We start from the raw sequence: 22,034 nt of genomic DNA, 5'->3' as shown, positions 1-22,034 counted from the left end.
CATAGTGTGGATTGCACCATTTGATCCAACTAAGAAGGATGAGGAGGTTATTCAAGATGTCAACTGTAAGTACTTTTTAAAATTCTTTTTTTACTAAGATAATGCGATTAGTGATCCGATCCTCTTTGTATTAACTATGAACTTAATAACAAGCATTAAATAGTGTGATTATATAAACCATTAAAAGTACTTTAACGAACCACTAGCCCGTAACTTAGAAATTACACTACATCAGTTTATGAGCAGCATCTGGTTATGAGCCCGTAAAATATCACGGTCAATGGCCCTTCAAACGAGTATTTGGAATTCAGGTCTGTTATCATCAATCTTATACCTCATAATCTCAATGCTTTTTTTGATCTTCAATCTTAAGCAACGTATTGTAATTTTTCCAGGAGCCTGCTTTTGTCGCGTTTTCTGCACTTAAAAAAATTTGTTGACATGACACATAAATGCCAAATGGATTAGAAAAAAAAATGAGAAATAGGTTTAAAAATTTTTTAAAAAATTGTAGAAATGTTAACAAAATGCGAAAAAATTAAAAAGAATGTGATTTACCCTATTTTTAATAAATAAATTAATAAAACCTCCTAAATCATTTCATTTAAATTACTAAAAATTATGAAAATTTTATTAAAAAATCTAAATGGGCCAAAAAGCAATTGCTTTTTACCAAACCCTTCATACTACTAATAATACCGATTCATGGAACATCACTTTAGAAATAAGGATATGGTGGGCAAAGTACCTAATTGTTTGTTTTTACGATTTGTAATATTTGATTCTTTTGGGTTTTGGGTTTTGATTTATTATATTTCTTTTATTTGATTCCATGTCATCATATTTTTAAAAAAAAAAGATTAAATAAATGTCATGTAGGATTATAACTTGCTATTCAGGTAAAGTATCTAGCATTAGAACATCAAAATAAAGTAGAATGATCTAATTGGAACAACAAAATTTATTAGTGACTTAATTAGAACACTCCTAAAACTTCATTACTATTCTGTGGCATATTCCCTCCAAATTATTAATTAGAGAAAAATGCCCGGATAGTCCCTGTGGTTTCGCCTTTTTTCACCTATAGTCTCCAACTTTCTAAAACTACCTGAATAGTCCCCAAGTTTTCATTTTTTGTTCCCGGATAGTCCCTGGGTCTAACTTCAGTTACTTTTCTCTGTTAAAATTATGTGAAATGACAAAAATACCCTTTCCTTAAAAGGCTTAGGGACTATCCGGACGTCTTCTTCATTTTTATTTGAGAAAAATGCCCGGATAGTCCCTGTGGTTTCGCCTTTTTTCACCTATAGTCCCCAACTTTCTAAAATTACCTGAATAGTCCCCAAGTTTTCAAATTTTGTTCCCGGATAGTCCCTGACGCGGATGGAGGTTAGTTTTCTCAGTTAAGTGGGTCTGAAATTACCAAAATGCCCTTACTAATAAATACTTAATAAAAATATAATTAAATATCTATTTAATCATTTAATAAAGTGGGGCCCACTTTTCACCCACATACCCAACCCCACCCCTCTCCTGCCCTGTTTTTTCTTTACCATTTTGGGTGCACCACCACCTTAACACCACCACCACCCCCAAATACCAACCACCACCACCGTAACAATACTGAAAGCAATATAAACATTATCAGAGATTACAGTAGAAATAATAATGGGCGACATTGTCTTATTAAAAAAAACCCTCCATCCAAGCATCTTAGAATCATCTAGACACCAAACTTCATCTTTATCTTCTTGAATCAAATTAGCAATCAGTGAAATCATCAAACAAACCACCATGAATACACCAGAAGAAGACATGAAACTCACCGGATTCTCGGCATCTTCATCCATACATTCGAAGCAATTTTCTCACGCAAAAAGCTTTTCACACAAATCACTCTCACGCTAATCCTCCCTCTCAAACTCATCTTCTTAGCTCACTACCAAATCTCCAACTGCTTCTTCTCCAGACTCGAAAACAGTTCGCCGGAGATGTCGATTCGCCGGAGATGGGGGTTTGATCTGCGAGTTCGTCGGAGGTGCCCTTCAACTCACCCAATCGTTTCCACCACCCTCCGCCACCTCCCTCAACCCACTCGTGACCACCAACTACCTCCACTCTCACCACCCATCTTCATCAACCACCATCGTTCCAAACCAGAAAAAATTTCGAACAAACAAATAACCACCCGATCTGTTTGCGGCTGTCAAGGTAAGAACTTTATCCAATATTCTGTCTAACCCAAGTGACAAATATAGCTAAATTAAGATTTTGTTTCTTTAATTTGAGAAATACCCATTTGAATATACAGTCTTCAGATAACAAAATTATAATTCCATATTATAAATTATATAAAAAAGCAAAAAGAACCCGATGAACTTTGAAGGGTGAAAACTTCATACAAGATTCTGTTTCTTGGGAACCATAAACTGACCCAAAGTAGGAGGGTTTTAAGTGAGGGGCGATGGTGTGGCTGCCTGTTGTGATTGAATTTGCTAAGAAGCAGATTCAGTTTGAAGTAAGAGGGGTTTAAGTGGGGGTTTCATTAAAAGGCTGAATGGTGATGATAGCGGCGATGGTGGTTATGACAGTGGTGAAGGTGGTTGAGTGGTGATGCCGGTAATGGATGTGGAGGTGGTTGTGGTGATGATTTTTCTAAAGGAGAGAGAGTGTAAAGAGACAGTAGAGAGAGAATGGGGTGGGGGTAAGATTGTTTTTATTTTTCTTTTAATCAGTAAGGGCATTATAGTCATTTCACACCTACTTAACAAAAAAAATTAACCCCCATCCGCGTCAGGGACTATCCGGGAACAAAAAATGAAAACTTGGGGACTATTCAGGTAGTTTTAGAAAGTTGGGGACTATAGGTGAAAAAAGGCGAAACCACAGGGACTATCCGGGCATTTTTCTCTTTTTATTTATAAAACCCCACCACCACACTTCATCTTCAACCTCCACCCACCATCACCCTCCTCCACCCTCCACCATCACCACCAGTCACCTGAGAAGTAAATAAACAACCTGAAACAAATCTGATCTACCTCAAACACCCCCTCCCTCCGGTGAATACCTGCCAGCGGAGAACAGCAGCAGCAACACCGCCACCACTGCGGCGGCGGCGACGAATAGAGAGACGGAGAAGTGAGAGAGAGAGATCAGGAGCGAGAAGTGAGAGAGAGAGAGAGAGGAGTCAGAGAAGACCATGGACGGCGGTAACGCCGCCGCTCACGGCGGCGGCGGTCCAGGTTGTTCCGACTAGTGCCAAATTTATAAAGAATTAGTAAGTTGATCTTAAAAGGACAAGCATGGGGGTCTAATGTTTGCAACCCTAAAAAGATGCACAGAAGCCCAGATTCCAAAGAAACTTTGAATCAAAATGTTGTTGTGAAAACCCTAAAATAATTAATAAATCTACAGGCGTGAAGAGGGTAGCAGACAAAGACCAGCACATTCACTGTTCTTCTCTGTAATCTTGAATTAAAAAAGGGAAAGAAATCATGTGAAATCTAAGAAATCATCACCGAGATCGACGGGAACTTGTTGATCGTGATGCTGAGAATGGTTGGTTAAATGGTCAAAGACAGTTGCTTGATCTTGAGAGCATTTCATTTCACTAAGGTGGTCTTTTGATGGCAAATAAAAAGTGTGAACTTCCTGTAGGTTCTTATAGGAACCACAGTAAAGGATACGAAAAAGTTTATGTTCCTGCGTTAAAGCCCAAACCTCTTGTGTCGGTGATGGTGGAGGGTGGAGGAGGGTGATGGTGGGTGGAGGTTGAAGATGAGGTGTGGTGGTGAGGTTTTATAAATAAAAATGAAGAAGATGCCCGGATAGTCCCTATGGTTTGGCCTTTTAAGGAAAGGGTATTTTTGTCATTTCACATAATTTTAACAGAGAAAAGTAACTGAAGTTAGATCCAGGGACTATCCGGGAACAAAAAATGAAAACTTGGGGACTATTCAGGTAGTTTTAGAAAGTTGGGGACTATAGGTGAAAAAAAGCGAAACCACAGGGACTATCCGTGCATTTTTCTCTATTAATTATTAATATCTTATTATAGGGATTTGGACTATATATGTTACCTGCTAGTAGGTTTAAAGACTTGATGAGATTCTTTTATAAGAAGAGTATATTTTACATACTGTGAGTGTGTACCCAGACAAATTTTTAAGTCATTTTAGAGTAAAGAACCATAAACTTATTACATGGACTATTCTGGCCCAATTAATATCTTTTTCAACTTTTTAATAAAGTCTAGTCCAGTAAGCTTGGTAAGTTGAACTAACAGCTTACAAACAATATTTGTCAGCTTAATTTAGAATCAAACTTCTTCTTTTGGTCTCAGACACCACACAACTTCCCCCACCGCCACACCACTTCCCGTCACAGCCACCACCACCGCTTCCCGTCACCATCACACCACTTCCCCCACCGCCACCATCAAACTGAGTTGGAGAAAATGGTGGCTCCTCTCTTTGTTGTCATCGTCACTCGTCCCGACTGTTATCATGAAATCGTCGCGATTTGTTGCCGGAAATCTCCTCATCGCCGTCCACCAACACCGCCTTTTTGATCGCTTTTAACGCGGCAGTGGCGGTTTTCCGGCCTACAGATCTTGCAGCTGTGATGGAGTATAGCAGCGTCGTCCAGGGACTGGATCTTTCTCTCTGTCTCTCTAATTTTTTTTACCTTACTTTTGGTTTATACTCGTTTTCTTTTCAGAGCAGAACTTGTTTGTTTGATCGAGACCGGAAAATGTTTGTGTGACAACGAAACCTATGGCGGTGGTACTTGGATAACATAAAGTGAGAGAACCTTTGTTGTTGTACAAACGAGGGAGGAAAGAAAATGTGATGTACCAGATGATGGACAGATGGTCCAATAGAAGTATAGAACCATCAAGTGAAAAAAAAAGGCTTGATCCACCTACCTTTGTTCTGAGTATAATAATAATAATAATAATAATAATAATAATAATAATAATAATAGAAACAACAACAACGCAATTTATTTGTAAGAGCATTCTCATCCAAACCATCAAAATATGTGAAAGGTAGTTTTTATATTATAAAGGGTATAAAAAATGGTTGTGAGTAAAGGAAGGAGAAAATGTTACTGTTCATCTGTATATTTGGGGGGACACTGTTCATCCAGTATAATTTTTTTTAATATATATTGAAAGTGGTTGTGAGTGAAGTAGAGAGAAAAATGTAATGATAATATTATTTAATTGAAAAGGAGAGAAAAAAAGTATTTGTTTTTAATGAAAATATATTGATATAGGAGTTGTTTTTTAGTGGAATGTATGTATAATTTGATGGATTGGATGAGAATGCTCTAATATATACAAAAGGAAGTTTGAGGAATAGTGCCACGCAGCTGCGTGGCGCTCTCTCATTGGACCAACCGTTTTACTCTTTTATATCCGTTTTACTCTTTTATATTCGTTTTAAAATTACGGTTTCGTGGCGCTCCCTCATTGGACCAACCGTTTTACTCTTTTATATTCGTTCCAAAATTACGGTTTCGTCCTTAATTTAACATAAAATTACGTTTTTGCCCCGACTTCAAAATAAAATTATGTTTTTGTCCCTCGCTCAAAATTGCGATTTTGCCCTCGGCTCAAAATTATGCTTTTATCCCCATATTACAATTACAATTACAATTTTGGCCCCAGTTCAAAATAAATTTTTGCTTCTGCCCCAAACTAAAAATCACGATTTTGCATTTTCGCCCTGTTTAAAAAATTATGATTTCGTCCTCAGTTTAAAATTATGTTTTTGCCCGATTCAAAATAAAAGTATGCTTTTGCCCCCCAATTCAAAATAACGATTTTGCCCCAGTTCAAATTAAAAATATAGTTTTGTCCCCAGCTTAAAATTACGATTTTGTCCTTAGTGCAAAGTTATATTACGATTTTTTGTAACATATACAAAAGGAAGTTTGAGGAATAGTGCCACGCAGCTGCGTGGCGCTCCCTCATTGGACCAACCGTTTTACTCTTTTATATTCGTTTTAAAATTATGGTTTCGTCCTTAATTTAACCTAAAATTACGTTTTTGCCCCGACTTCAAAATAAAATTATGTTTTTGTCCCTCGCTCAAAATTACGATTTTGCCCTCGGCCCAAAATTATGCTTTTATCCCCATATTACAATTACAATTACAATTTTGGCCCTAGTTCAAAATAAATTTTTGCTTCTGCCCCAAACTAAAAATGACGATTTTGCATTTTCGCCCCGTTTAAAAAATTATGATTTCGTCCTCAGTTTAAAATTATGTTTTTGCCCGGTTCAAAATAAAAGTATGCTTTTGCCCCCAATTCAAAATAACGATTTTGCCCCAGTTCAAATTAAAAATATAGTTTTGTCCCCAGCTTAAAATTACGATTTTGTCCTTAGTGCAAAGTTATATTACGATTTTGTCTTCGGTTCAAATTTATAGTATTGTCATCACTTTAACTTTAACTTTTATAGTATTATGATTTTACCCAACTCAACAAATACAACTTTGCCCTCAGTTCAAATTACAATATTGCTACTGTTTTAGTTTTTTTAGCAAAATTATAAGAGTGTTTTTTTTAATTGGCTGACTGGATTTAATTTTTTTTCCATGTGAAGGAGCTGCCTAACACTCGCTCATTAATCCTGACAAACTACAGTTTTGCCCTGAGCTCAGAACTACGGTCTTGTCATCGTTTTAGTTTTTTTCTTTCCTAACAAAACTATAATAGTGTTTTTTAATTGATTGAGAATTATTCGACCATCGCCCCGCAACGCGGGCGAGGCATCAACTAGTTGTTTTAACATTTGACTAGTATTTTAATAATATTTGTATTAAAAAATTAGAGATATGATTCTAATAACTAGAAAAAGTATATCGTACATTACGGCTTAACGTACTTTACGTACAACAACGTGCGTGATTTGTTCTATAACATGCGTGATTAATGTTTACAATATGCGTGATTATTGTGTTTCAACATGCGTGATTTTAGATTTTTGAATTATAACGTGCGTGATTTTAAAATGAACGTGCGTAATTACCTGTCATACGTCATGTACGTTAAGCCGTAATGTACGTTAAAATTCCTCCTAATAACTAAATAGTTTCAAAATTTGAGCAGTGCGTATTTTACGAAATAAAGAAGCTAGGAAATTAATTACAAACATTGATAATAATAAAATGGACCGAGATTGGAAAAATAAAATAGCGATACTTTGGGCTTGCATTAACAGATACCGATATTGGATAAATAAAATAGCGATACTTTGGGCTTACATTAATTAACAGATCATATAAGATAAGATAAATAGATAATAATCCCCTTTCATGCTATATATATAAATCAAGTAGTGCGTATTCTTCATGCAAGTTTATGTTGTCATTCGTCAACCTCTACAATCGTATTATCTTCTTCATATAACCTACTCGAATAACCACGTTATTCATGGATCAAATCGTTCCAAACATGCGTCAAGAACAGCCTGATTATCTCGATAACCTGCCTCCAGGCTATCGGTTTTGCCCAACGGATTCAGAACTCATACTCTACTACCTAAAACCAAAGATTGAAACCGGAGAACATCCCGAATGCCGGATATACGCAGTCAATCTTTACAACCACAGTCCTGAAGAACTTACAAGTAAGTAAAACTTATACCAACATAGATTATATATATAATTTGAATGACATATGTAGCGTATATTAGATTAGTTAATCTTGAAAATTGTTGTGTTTTGATAACAGATCAATACCGAGCTTGTGATGACAAATGGTACTTTTTTACACCAAGAGAGCGAAAATACGAAAAGGGGAATGTACCTAATAGAAGAACCGGGGACTTGGGGGTTTGGAAAGCAAGTCAGAAGTATACATTGGTTTATCATCATGATGCGACTGGATCGCGAGTGGTGGGAACGAAAAGAGGTTTAGGATATCATGACAGGACGGGTTGCAAGACATCATGGCTAATGCAGGAGTATGCTATGAATGATCCTAATCTTCCAATTAAAAGCCGACAAGACAGTAACAAGGTATGTGACCTACTCAGTGTAGAACTCAAACATCAGTGGTGAAGCTTGAGATTTCCGACGGGGGTCGAAAACGTATATACCCAAAAATTTCTATAGAACCGGGGGTCAAAAACGTATATACCCAAAAATTTTTGTACGAAAGCTACACATAACACTACTGAGCGAAAAGTGCAAGGGGTCCCCCCGGCCCCTTCTAACCTTCGCCCCTACCAAACATTAACCCTAACATTTGTTTGTTTAAAAGACATTAACACTAATATGGACGCGCCTCTTGTAACACGAACACAACCCAGTTAAAATTTGTTTGTTTATCAACTTTTCAAAAAATACAAAACCGAAACTGAACACTAAAATTTGGTTTTCAGAAAATATATAAACGGGTCGTCATTTTTTTGCATGATCCAGTTATTTTAATTCGGTTATGTCATTTAATTTGGTTTTGGTTTGATTAATCGGTTCTCTACTCACCCTTAAATTTTCATACAGGTTTTAACTGATTGGGTGATCTGTAAGATTTATAAGAAGAATAGTACCAATGAAACAAAGAAAAGTATAGCTCAAGCTCCTCGTCAAGTGTTTGCAAGTGAAGAAACTGGTGAATATCAACAAAATCATTCAATGGCAACCCCAACAAACATTGCTCAAATCCCACATGGTGCTACAGCCTCTACTGCCATCACTTCACATGTTTATGTTGCACAATCGCGTGCTTACGCATCTCCAGTGTTGGATCAGATCGTTCCACAAAATCAGTCCATGTCGAACGCTACAAGCAGTTTTCGATATTATGAGGTTCCTTCAAATTCTACTTCAGCCGAATCGCTTGTTGATGCTGCACTACCATTTGGTTATACAACTCCAGTGACTTCAGAAGATGTTGCTATGGATGAGTTCAATACAACACAGTCAGTTGTTGACAAGGACATGTTGGTGATTGATGATTGGATTTCTTTTGATGATTTCATGAAAACATACTGAGATAGTTAATGTAACTTTTGACTTCTGTTGTTTTCTTTAGTGTGTGTGGGGTTAGAAACACACACAAACAAATGTAAGATGTCGTCAACAAATTTTTGTTGACTTTGTGAACTGTTATAGAAAAATGAAAAATAATTAAAGTTCTAGCTACGGGCATGTGTAGTCATAAAGCCCTCAAAGGGGCGTTATGCGACATGTGGCATGCCACGTCAGCAAGGGGCTTTATGGGGCGTTATGCAATTTGAGGCCGTAGTCATAAAGCCCCTGTGTAATCATTACTCAATTAATTTAATTTCAATTTTTTAAATAATTTATGAGTTTTATAAAATAAAAAAACATTACATTAAATAAAAAACACTACATTAAAATTAAAAAAAATTACACTAAAAAAAAATTACACCTAAAAAATAAATTTATTCTTCGGTGTCATCTTCGTTCTCTCCTTCTTCCTCTTCGTTTTCTCCAGCATCCAAACCTACGTCTTCAAAGTTCCCGTCTTCGAATTCCTCAACCACTTCTTTCTCGGAATCTTCGTCGTGATCATTGTTGAATCGAATTGGGCGAATCGCCCAAGCATGCTCAACCAAATCCGCCTTCAACGTGTTATGTATTTCTCTAGATCGCAGTAGTTGAGCATTTGCGAGTCTCTCTTCCGTTGTCGCTTGGGCTACTTCGACCAAATCTTCGGGAATATAGTTTTGGCATATCGCTTTTCCATCATCCTCAATGATCATATTATGCAAAATGATGCAAGCATACATGGCCATTCGTATTTTATCCTTATGCCACATGCGACAAGGATTTCTGATAAAATGCCATCGTTGCTGTAGAACCCCAAAACACCTCTCGATGTCTTTTCTCGAAGACTCTTGTAATTTTTTAAAATACTTTCTTTTTTCATCGAAAGTTTCAGAAAACGTTTTAACAATAATCGAATACTCAGGGTAGATACCATCGGCCAAGTAGTAGCCATGCTCGTAATCGTTCCCGTTTGCATGGAAACCGGCCTTTGGTATAGTTCCAGAAATGTAGCCCTCGATTAATGGTGAAGCCTCTAACGTATTAATATCGTTAAAACTCCCGGCTACACCAAAGAAGGCCGACCAAACCCAAAGGTCGTATGACGCAACACCTTGTAATACCAAAGTTGGCCCTTTTTGATCACCCCGTGTATGTTGACCTCGCCATGCGGTTGGACAATTATACCAACGCCATTGACGACAATCCAAGCTACCAATCATGCCGGGTATTCCATGCTTTTCTAGATGCACCTCATATATTTTTTGAAGGTCGTTCCAAGTGGGGTTTCTCAAATAACGTTTTCCATATAACTGGCATATTCCTAAAATATAATTTAATATACAAAAGTTTTACTAATAAGTTACGAAAAAATAAATATATAAAAGTAAATAAATAAAAGACAATAAAAATTACCATAGCAAAAATGTTCCAAGGTATCTCGGGTTGTTTTCTCCGCCATCTTCAAATACTCGTCGTTGATGTCGTACGTGTTTCCGTATGATAATACGCGTAAGGCGGATGTGACCTTTTGAATTGAGGTGAAGCCTAGATATCCTCGTGCGTCCATTCTTTGCTTAAAGAAATCATACCTATTTTCCAAGTCATTATTAATGCGCAAAAATAACCTTTGGCTCATCCGAAAACGTCGTCTAAAAACATTCGGTCCGTGAACCGGTGCCGCATCAAAATAGTCTTTCATCAAACGCTCGTTCGCGGCTTCACGATCTCGCAAGATATAGGTGCGTCGCAAGATGAGTCGTGGAGGGGGAGTAGGCCGAATGTGCTCAAATGCTTGTAGCACAAAAGTACATGCACTCGTAACCGCTTCTTCCTCGGCCGCGTCTTCGTCGGGCGAAAAATATCTTCGGTAAATTTCGGTGAAAGAGTCCTCCGACGGGGAACCCATTTTTTTATAAGGTGACACTAGGTTTTTTAAAAATATATAGAGAATGAGAATGAGAATGTATTGAGTTGTAAAAAAAATGGAAGAATATGAGAGTATTTATAGTGTGAAAAGTATAAAAAATTGATTTTTTTTTTAATATATGACCGTTATCAAACGGTCAAAAATTAAAAATTTTCACCTTCTCGCGCCGCGAAATTTTTCACGCCTTTTGTTTTTTTTTTGGTCATGGCGCCGGGGGGGGGGGGCGGTGTGGGCGGCGCTATATTGGCGCTATGGCCCATGCTCGCGCCCCACTACGTTTAACCTACTAAGATGTACACAATTAAAATATAAGAATGTTCCCACCTTTCGATATCTTTTATCTAGCGAGATATTAGAAGTTTCACTTAGTTTAGTATAACTTTTTGGTAATGTATGTAGGTATTTGGAGATGTGGTAAAATCTTTTGCTGGTTTGAGGATGGATATGATATTCACCCAAAACAATAATTAAAAGTGGATGCATCTAGCATAAGAATTAAATGATCTTTTGTCAAAACTAAAAACATATTTAATTTAATAATATATATACGTATTAAGGTTAGCAACGTCGACGTAATACAAATCAATAGCTTCATGCAACCTCTTATTAGGAAGGAATGAGACATCTCGTTTTCTCCAAAATTCCCCGTGTGTCGCGTAAGCTTTTCCTTCATCGGTTTCTCCTAAAATGCATGGTGTCGTCTTAAATTTCCCCAAACTAAATTATTTTAATTTAATTTAAACTTTAAACATTAATGTACTTAAAATGTTTTAGTATAACTAAAAATAAAAATTACATAAATACAACAATAAAAATAACAAAAATATAAATTTAATTACAATAAAATAAAATAACCTACAACATTTTAATAAAAAAAAAACTTAGATATTCATTTGGACATACGTTTAGTGTCGATGCTCCAAATGCTCGATAAGATCCGATAGTGAAATAATATTGTCTTCAAACTATTCTTTCGTTTGGAAGATCCTTTATGTGTTCAGAAGATTTTACCACATCATCGTGATTCAAAATCATATTTTGTAGGATTATATACATGCATACATGATTTTTCTAATCTTTTGGAGATGTAGTGCCTTTGCAGGTTGTTGAAGTATGTTTCACCTACCTTTTGGGACCCCGAAAGCTCGTTCAACGTCCTTTCGTGCTGCTTCTTGTGCTTTTTGGAAGCGACAACATACATTTTAAATTGTTTTCAGAAGGATGCGACAACGTCTTCACTATGGTTTCCCATCAGTGAAATATCCCATCCGCAAGATATACGATAAAAGGACAAAAAGGGCGGTTGCATCCAAATAACTATTGAATAAAGGCGATCAGTCGATGATGTTGATGTTGTTGTTTGATCCAAAGTGTCCAAAAAACACATGTCAACACCACAAGTCTTGAGATACCATAACTTTAAGCATAATCGTCGGAATCTTATAATCACCCCTTTTGAATTAACCTCAATATTCTCATGTACGTGCATACAGTTCATGTTCCCTATCATTCCTGGAAAGCCATGCCATCGATCATGTGCCGCACATAAATGTTGAATGTCGGTGTAAGTCGGTCTACGGAGATGTCTCACCTATCTTTACAATAAATCAAACTTGCAAATCATTAAAATACATAACATGGGCATTCATCTCATGTATTTATCCACCCATCACCAAACACGTGTTCTAAATCATTCTTTTACCCCAAACTTGTTAATTGGTTTATTACTACTCACATGACCCCTTTATCACGCATTTGTGTTTAATCATAACATATGAGTCATTTTCACCATAAATTCTCCAAAGCTTTATGTTTACTAAACACCAATTGATTATTAGCAAATCATTTAAATCAAGTAAACATTATAAAATCTCTCAATTTCCACTATTTATTTAGTTTAGGCATTTCATCGAACACGTTGTGGGCGTGATTAGAACTCACCATAAACATACCTATTCGAACTCCCACAATTACCATTTAATCATCAATGTTATCAAGTTCATTAAGCATGCATATGCAACTTGAAACTATAATCAAGCTCGTAGTTTTTTTAATCGACTATCACCATAACTATGCGAAAATGTTAGAACCCAACATAAACAATTATGTTTACACCTTTTACACACCAAATCATATAATCTAACATCTAGACTATAACATGCAACCACACCCATAACTCAATAATCACATACAATCACTGTAGTCCATAATTTGGAGATATTTACACCAAAATCACACAAATGGAAACCCTTTAAGGTCACACACACCTAAGAACCCTAACTTTGAATTTCATCAACATAACATAAGAAATCACTTACTAGAGCCATAAGATAGAGCGAAGAAGGTAAAATCTAGACTTCAACCCTACAATTTCGTGATTCCCTGTGTGAAATCGACCTCCTTCTCTTTTTCCCTTGGCTTGCGTCGCACAGGGCTGGCCTCCTAGTCACGCCCATCTTCTTTCTTTCTTTCTTTTTTATAACCCTTTGAAACTATATGTTTTCCCCTTATTACCATAACTGTTAGTTTTAATCAGGTTTGACCCCTTGCAATATAAGAGGGTGTTCGGGGTTGAGTTTTGAAAGAGATTTTTAGATTATTGAGTTTTGAAATCGGAAATAATCAGTTTTGAGTGTTTGGGTAAAAAAAAATTAAAAAATTAATTATTTACGTTTAGAAAATTACAAAACACAGTTTTCCAAAAGCAGCTTCCCCCTACTGCAACATAACGCAGTTTTCCAAAATTGATTATTTGCGTTTAGAAAAAGATTTTCACTTGTTTATTTTTTATAAATATATATTTGCCAAACACTCAAATAGTTAATTATCTGATTATTGTGATATCAAGCAACATAATCAAATCCAAACACTATCTTTGAACATCACGTTTTGTTATAGTTAATTATCTGATTATGATTATTAAAAACGCATAATTTATGTTCAAAACTCAACCCCAAACACCCTCTAAATCTTTTTTTATTAAATTCCATCATAGTATCTTTTTTTATAAAAATACTATTTTGCTAATATAAACTCACTTTTGAGATTTAATATATACATTTAATTTATATCTTAATCTCACGAAAAATCAGGATGTTACAGTTTGCTAGCTGTTGAACGATTATTTAAAAAACATTTTTATACTATTTATATCTCTCCATTTAACCTATTCTTACCACACAATTCTACTCTTTAATTTTCTCATCTACAACTTAATTTTTCTCTAATTTTTACCACCCAGTCTCAAATGGCTAGGAAAAGTTGGATCAAAGAAGAGGAAGTTGCCTTCACTATGTCTTTAATTTTCTTATCTACAACTTAATTTTTCTCTAATTTTTACCACCCCTGGAGTAACTCGAGAACCAAACGTAGATGCTGCGCGTGTTCGGCTTTCGTTTTGGAATAAATCAAGACATCGTCGATGAATACGATGACGAAACGGTCAAGGTATGGCTTACACACGCGATTCATCAGATCCATAAAAACCGCGGGTGCATTGGTTAGACCAAAGGGCATAAAGCAGTTACGACTAAGGAGCTTCTCGAATTCAAACGACACAAAGCAGTTATCGGCCCCAGTATCAAACAAACATGATGCATAAATACCATTCACAAGGAACGTACCATTAACCACGTTGTTATCCGCCTGAGCCTGATGGGCATTCATGTTGAAGGTTCGGGCATGGGCTGCTTGCTGCTGTTGCTGAGGCTGCTGTTGCTGCTGCTGCTGCTGTTGTTGCTACTGGGGCTCTTGCTTAACCACCCTGTTCGGGCATCTGTTGGCAAAGTGGTTAGGGTCACCACATGCAAAGCAGACTCGAGCATTAGCTGCTGGTGCTTGAGCTGCCTGCTGACCTTGAGGGGCAGGGAGTAGAGCTTGGTTGACAGTGGCTTGAGCTAGGGCTTGACGGGGACCATAGCGACAGTTCGTAGTGAAATGACCATAGAGGTTGCAGTGAGCGCAAAAACGACAAGCTAGACCCACTGGATGATGATACGAACATGTCGGGCAGAGTGGGTGAGGCCTGTGTATGCACGCTTTGCTGGCGGTGCATTGATCACTGGGGCTGAGCGCTGGTGCTGCTGAGCTGGTACAGCCTGTAGAGGAGTGGCATTTGTCGCGGCAGCACAACTCTTGTTGCTGGAGCTGTTGTTGTTCTTCTTCTTTCTTCTTGACGACTTGGAGGATTGAGCAGATGAGTTGGTGGGTGTTGCAGTGGCTTGGTGCAGAGATTTGGTTTGCTTATCCCAGAAGCCAGACTTTACTCGCTTATCGTTGATCTCAGCGGCGAGTAGGTAGGTTTCTTCGATAGTGGCTGGCTTGGCGGCGTGAACAAAGTCGGCTACGCAATCGGGCAGGGCTCGAATGTACTTCTTGATGGCTTGATCTGAGGTCTTGACTTGATCAGGACAGATAATGCTAAGCTGCTTAAAGCGGGCAGTGAGAGCAGCGTTGTCTCCATCCTTCTGCTTGATTCCCCAGAACTCGTCCTCCAGCTTTTGGCGTTCATGAGGAGGGCAGAATTCTTCGATCATAATTGCCTTCAACTCCTTCCATGTTAGCCCGTAAGCTGCATCATTTCCGCGCTTGTTTCGTTCGGCCGTCCACCAGTCTAGAGCACGGGACTGGAAGACGCCTGTAGCATTGAGAGTGCAGAGATGCTTAGGACATCCGCTCTGGCGCAGAGTGACTTCGACTGAGTCGAACCAGTGAAACATGGCTGTAGGACCATCTTCGCCAGTGAACTCTTTTGGTCCGCATGCTTTGAACTGCTTGAAGCTGAAAGCAGCCTTGCTTGAATCCTTAGGGTTCTCAGCTCGAGATTCTTCAGACGACTTGCTAGCGTTTTCATACACCTCACTCACAGCTTTCGCTACGGTTTTGGAGATGATAGCAGCAAGGCGTCGGTCTCTCTTTTCTTGGCGAGTAAGTGGGGTTCGGTGTCGAGATCCAGACGACGACATGGTCTGCATTAGACATCGTCACGAGACTCAACACAACGAAATCGAATCTCACCTCACGCGTCTACTACTATCTAAAGCTTAGAATCACGTCGAAACACGTATCACATAGACACATAAGCACACAACCACAGATACACATAAGCACAGAAGCACATAGAACACATAGGTCACAGAAGCACATAAGTACTTAGAACACAAAACACAGAAACACGTAAATACCTAGGCACTTAATTACTGAAGCAGTCAGAAAACAGAAACCTATCCTTCAAAGCTCGCGTGTCGTTTGATTAGCATGTCGAATAGCATCGTATTAGCCTAACTTAGTCGTATAGCATAACATACCGTAATATCATCTAGATTGCAGCAACTGGGGATTGATTAGGGATAGAATAACAGTACGAGTCGTGTGTGTCGATTGAAATGATAGCAAAATCGAATAATGTCCCAAAATAAAAACACAAAAACAGAGAAAGCACACATAAACACACAAAAATCGGCGAGTCATCAAAGTACGTGGTTGCGGTTCTCAGAATCGAAACACATAGAATCGAGATATAGATTGTCTGCGGCTACTAGACATCGACTACCCAAGGCAATTCGACTATTCACAGTAGACTTGTCATCACTTTCGACTCTAGAGGTCGTGTTTCTGCCTCGATTCTTGGGCACTTCCACACGCGTTCCCTAGGTCATACTTGTGAGTTCAGGTCGTTGGAGTCCGTCGAATGCCTTGGTGAGATAAATAAAGTACAGAACAAACTGCCAAGGTCAGGGTTCACCCCTTGGCTTAGCAATTTCTTCCTTGTTTTTAGTAAAATAAGGGAGATTAGTCATCAAAATATGGATTTCACTCCTGATTTGGTATAATCTTCCTGGTTTGTTGGTGAAAATAATGAGATAAGCATGAATAAACGAATAAAATCAGCATAAGTCAGGCGGTTTGGTCAGGAGTTTGCGGCTTTCACACCTATTCCTAACTAAATCTCCCGACTTTATTTGAAAACTCAGGTGCAGTGATAGTGAAGGATTGCAGAATAAGCACATAAACTTGGTCTGATGGTTCCTAACTATAGTCTAGGTCTCTAAGACAGCGACCCGGACTAGGTCGTGTCTAACCTAATTCCCTATAGTTATGGCTCTGATACCAATCTGTCACACCCCAACCGATGGCGGAATCATTGGGGCACGGCACTGAGCGAAACAGATTGTCCAGAAGTTTCCACAACAACTATAATATAAATTCAGTTTAAATGACACGTCCCATACCGTGTCCCAAATAAATAAACAAGTTCTCATAGAAAGCAACTAGGCAAATAATTCCGTTCCGACAACTCAGATTCAGTTATTATTACAGACAATTGTTTATTATTTCTAGACTCCCTAGCCTCGATTTTATCACCACGCGCCTAAGCATCCTAGCAACTTAAGCACCTGTCACATACGTTAAAATAAAGTCAATACATATAATGTAAAGGTGAGCATACAAGTTTGATAATAGCATATAGAGTTTGAATAGTTTACGCATAACCAGCACGTACACAGAGGGCAATGATGCATGTAAATTATCGACATGGACCTATCAATACCAATGACTACGGGTTGACTGTCCGATACAGTTTGCAATACATGATCACCACCGTAAATCATGCAAGTAGATTATCCTTAACAACCCCCGTGTGAACGGGTGCTGAGTCCAAACTATAGTACTACGTTGCTAAGGCAGGTAGACAACTTTCCACGTGTAAACATAACAACAAGCATACATTTAATCACGTAATACATGTAGTCGGTTAGCGTTCAAATAGTTTGAATAGTGTGTTCGATTGTGATTTTGATAAGTAACGTATGTAACACCCAAAAGTGCTAAAGCAAAAAGGGTTCGAGTATACTCACAGTGATGGATTATGGATTGAAAGGAGCGCTGAGAGTAGGGTTAGCCTGAATAGTTCGATAGCACAACAATGAGTAACGTGGAAATGCAAACAGGTGTGAATGGATCGAATAGGCTGGTCGATCGAACGGCAGGTTCGATCGAACGATCTGTTCGATCGGCTGGTATATCCGATTGGACAGTCCTGTTCGATCGGCCGGTTGGCTCGATCGGCTGGGCCATTCGAGTGGATTGTTTCTTCCTCTGGTGTGTTTGTGTTTGAGGATGTGAACTTTTGAAGTTTTTGTTGCAGCATTTGAGAACACTGAAGTGTTCCTACCTTTCAAGTCGATCGATCGAGCGGTTCGCTCGATCGGCTAGCTCACTCGATCGGCTAGGAACTTCAGAATTAGTCCTCAACTGTATGTCACTCGATCGAACAGTCTGTTCGATCGGCTGGCATTCCCTACTACGAACGAGTTGTGAAAAACGATTAAGTGTTGAAGAGTAGTATCTCATGATCCGAAGAGTAATGTTCACCAAACGTAGTTCGCTCGAACATCCCTTCCTCGATACTATGCTTCATGAAATTTTAAAGTGTGGGACCATGTGCTAGCCGATCGGCTGGCCCGGTCGATCAGCTGGTATGTCCGATCGGCTGGGCTGTTCGAACAGCCTAGCCGTTCGGCCAGCATCTCTGACCTGGTCGGCCTGTTATCTAACACTTGGCTGTTTGGTTACTTGTCGTTATATCGAGGTAGTTTGATAACAAGTTGAACTATGATACCTTCGTTCTTACTTGTCTCTCCGGCTCGGACAGGAATCACCCAAATCCGTCCGTTGAGCGGTTCGGAACGTCGGCTTAGAGTTTAACCCATTGTCGGTGAATCCTCGTAGATAGAACCCGAATCTTGAACCTTTTAACTGTTAGATTGATCAGTTAGCCGGTTCAAGCTCCGTTTCTAACGATTTGAAGGCATTGAGTGTAAAAGAGTTGAAAGAAAGTTGGAAATCCTTCTTTCAATCCTTCACACCATGAAAATGTTTAGATCTATGATAGATCTTAACTTGTTTATGTGGAAATCGGTTAGATCTAAGCTATTCATGGTTGAGTGAGGCCAAAGTTTGATGTTCTTCAAGAACACTATGATGACATCACCCAAGAACACTTAGATCTTGGTGATTTCACGGTTAGAATCCAAGTTTTGAAAGATAGAAAGGTGTAGAATCAAGTAATAATAAAAAACGTACAAGATTTAGAGTGAAAACTTACCGGAGTTGAGAGAAATATGAGAAAAGGTGAAGAATAGGAGCTGGCCGGTCAGAACTTTCCAAAAGTGGAAATGAAGAGAAGGACAGCCCTATTTATAGGCATCCAAAAAGGGAAAGTGGCAGCCGATTGGCCAGGAGCTCCGATCGAATGGGCTGCTCGATCGGCTGGCAAGATGCTAGCCGATCGGCTGGCCTATTCGATCAGGATGCCTCCTGTTCAATCCGCGACACACTTTGAGTATTTTGCGACGATTTTCGACGTTTCGATTTCGATGAACGATGATACGAATACGATAGGGTTCCTAGTCAAATTACTTTCAGTCCCAACTACTATATCTACATACAAGCATCTACATTTCACGTTTCGATGTCGGTTTCGATTGAGTTCGATTGCTTTTCGAGTTTCGATTCGATTTTCGATTGATTTGCTTGAATACCACACCAATCATAAAGTAAACACGCACAAGTAACACATAAGGCACACACACACGTATAACAATACCAAAATTCGCATAATTCGAGTCTCGAGTTCGATTGATTGTTAGATCGGTTTGATTACTGATTAGTTATCTTTATCGCATTGTTACTTCCTATCATTCACAGTCGTAGATCGGTTCGCGTCAAAACATTCGATTGCTTCGATTCTTGCTGATTATAACACTTACTCCACATAATACAACTAAAACATAAAATAGACTATCTACAGTCAAAGAAAGTCAAAGTTGACTTGGACTTTGACTTTGACATTCGAAAACACGGGGTGTTACAAAAGAAAATGTGATGTACCAGATGATGGACAGATGATCCAACAGAACCATCAAGTGAAAAAAAAACAAACAAACAAAGGATGGATCCACGACCTTTGTTTTTAAGAGTATAACTAGTAATATGACCCGCGGGCGATGCGCCGCGGGCCCATTGCACACATCAAATGAATTAGCTTAAACTTTATGTAATGCGTTAACCATATGAAAATTCATGTTTTTACGTACTCGGTTCAGCTCAATGTAACATATATTGAATCAAAACGTTAAGTAATCGAGTTTATAGAATTTATATTGTACAATTATAACAATCAAATTTATATAAATTATATTGTATAGTTATACCGTAATGTGCCAAAAAAAAAACATGAAGTGTATATAGAGAAATAACTGACATGGCTTATTATAGCTTTTAAAAAACAGAAACCACAAAAGAAAAAAAGAAAACACATTCACATCATGGGGCAACTACAAGTATTATGCAAAGTGAAAGGACCAAAGTTGGGAGGTGTAAACGTCAGCGACTATGGTTTTAGTATACATATATATATATAATAATAATAATATAATTGTAATTTTATCTGTGTTGCATTACTAATGGTCGAAATGTAGAGTAACTCGAATTTTTACCATCGAATGAATGAAAATGTATCATATTTAACGATGCTCGGTTTGGTACATTTACGCGAAACGTGGACCAACTGGAAACGTACATAAAATAAGAACCAAAACGTATTATATTTGAGCGGACTCATTTCAAAAAAAAAACATGTAAAAACTTAGTTTTTATGAGTAAAGGAGTGAAAGGGGTAAACTCGAAACTTTAGAAACTCAAGGAGGTCAATGACAAATTAGTTTTTTAAAAAGAAATTAGCAAATGAAAATTATTGAAGAAAATAATAGGTTAAAAACGTATATTATAGATGGTATAGGGGTAAAGTTGAAACATTAGAAATTTGAATGGTTAATTTGTAAAATTTGTAGGGAATATGCCACATAATAGTAATAAAATTTTAGGAGTGTTCCAATTAGGTCACTGATAAAATTAATTGTTCCAATTAGATCATTATACTTTATTTTGGTGTTCTAATGCTAGAGATTTTACCTGAATAGCAGGTCATAATCCTATATGGCATTTATTTAACTTTTTTTTAAAGAGATGATGACATGGAATAAAAAAAAGAAATATAATAAATCAAAACAAAATCAAAACCCAAAAGGATCAAATATTACAAATCATTGAAATTTTATCGTTAGTTGTTTATCTTCATTTAGAACTTTTTAGATATTTTGAAAAAAAAAATAACATTTTTTTTAATTTTTTCGCATTTTTTTAACTTTTCTACCATTTTTTTAAAAAAAAATTTAAAGCTATTTCGCATTTTTTTCTAATCCATTTGGCATTTATGTGCCCTGTCAACAAATTTTTTAAATAAAAAACCTAAATAAATACCATGTAGGATGGATGACCTTCTACTTAGGTAAAATATCTAGGATTGAAACATCAAATGAAACTTGAATGACCTAATTAGAACACAAAAAATTATGAGTGACCTAATTAGAACACTCTTGAAACTTGGTTACTATTGTACAAATTTGTAATATGAAGTAGTAGTCTAAGGATTAAAATTTTCATTTTATGAAACTTTGAGGGTAAAAAAAGCAATGAACTTAAATTGTAACATGATGAAAGGTTAGAGGTGGTCTATTGGAAAATAGACTGATGTTGCAAATTAAGATAGAATAGAATAGAATATAATTAGTATTATCAAACAAAAAAAACAAATATATATATATATATATATATATATATATATATATATATATGGGGAAGGATTCACTAAAAAGTGGATTTTGCCTAAGTAGCCTAAGAAGGATTGTGATAATGACATGTGGCACTCCTAATAAGTAAGAATGAATGACATTTTGATCCGTATAAATAGGAATGAAAATGACATGTGGCAACCCTTTTGTTTTTTAAAAATACAACAAAAAAATCTAGTACAAAAATATAGCATAAAAAATCTAGTACAAAAAATATAGCACGAAAAATGTAGTACAAAAAATATAACACAAAATATTTAGTACAAAAAAATGTAGTACAAAAAATATAGCACGAAAAAATTTAGCAAAAAAATGTAGTACAAAAAAATTCAGCACAAAAAAATGAGAAAAAAATTAAGACAAAAAAATTCAGCACAA

General features: G+C 37.2%; 1 protein-coding gene across 1 annotated transcript; it reads left to right on the top strand.

Annotated features, from left to right (window-relative positions):
- The first annotated feature begins 6 nt into the window (after positions 1 to 6).
- LOC110878760 lies at positions 7 to 9,160 on the top strand. Its single transcript, XM_022127127.2, has 4 exons — positions 7 to 65; positions 7,514 to 7,645; positions 7,750 to 8,036; positions 8,523 to 9,160. The coding sequence occupies exons 3-4, from the start codon at positions 7,974 to 7,976 to the stop codon at positions 9,012 to 9,014; spliced, it is 555 nt and encodes a 184-aa protein (XP_021982819.2). The 5' UTR covers positions 7 to 65; positions 7,514 to 7,645; positions 7,750 to 7,973; the 3' UTR covers positions 9,015 to 9,160.
- The last annotated feature ends 12,874 nt before the right edge of the window (positions 9,161 to 22,034 follow it).

Source organism: Helianthus annuus, chromosome 1, assembly GCF_002127325.2.
Source record: "Helianthus annuus cultivar XRQ/B chromosome 1, HanXRQr2.0-SUNRISE, whole genome shotgun sequence".
Taxonomy (NCBI): Eukaryota; Viridiplantae; Streptophyta; class Magnoliopsida; order Asterales; family Asteraceae; genus Helianthus; species Helianthus annuus.
This window is presented reverse-complemented; position numbering and strand designations above follow the sequence as displayed.

What these genes read in the sequence shown, in the direction of transcription:
- LOC110878760 (XM_022127127.2), top strand. Translation starts at nt 7,974, where the DNA reads ATGCAGGAGTATGCTATGAATGATCCTAATCTTCCAATTAAAAGCCGA. An exon ending in GCCGACAAGACAGTAACAAG is followed by an intron (nt 8,037 to 8,522) that starts GTATGTGACCTA and finishes ATTTTCATACAG; the next exon opens with GTTTTAACTGATTGGGTGAT.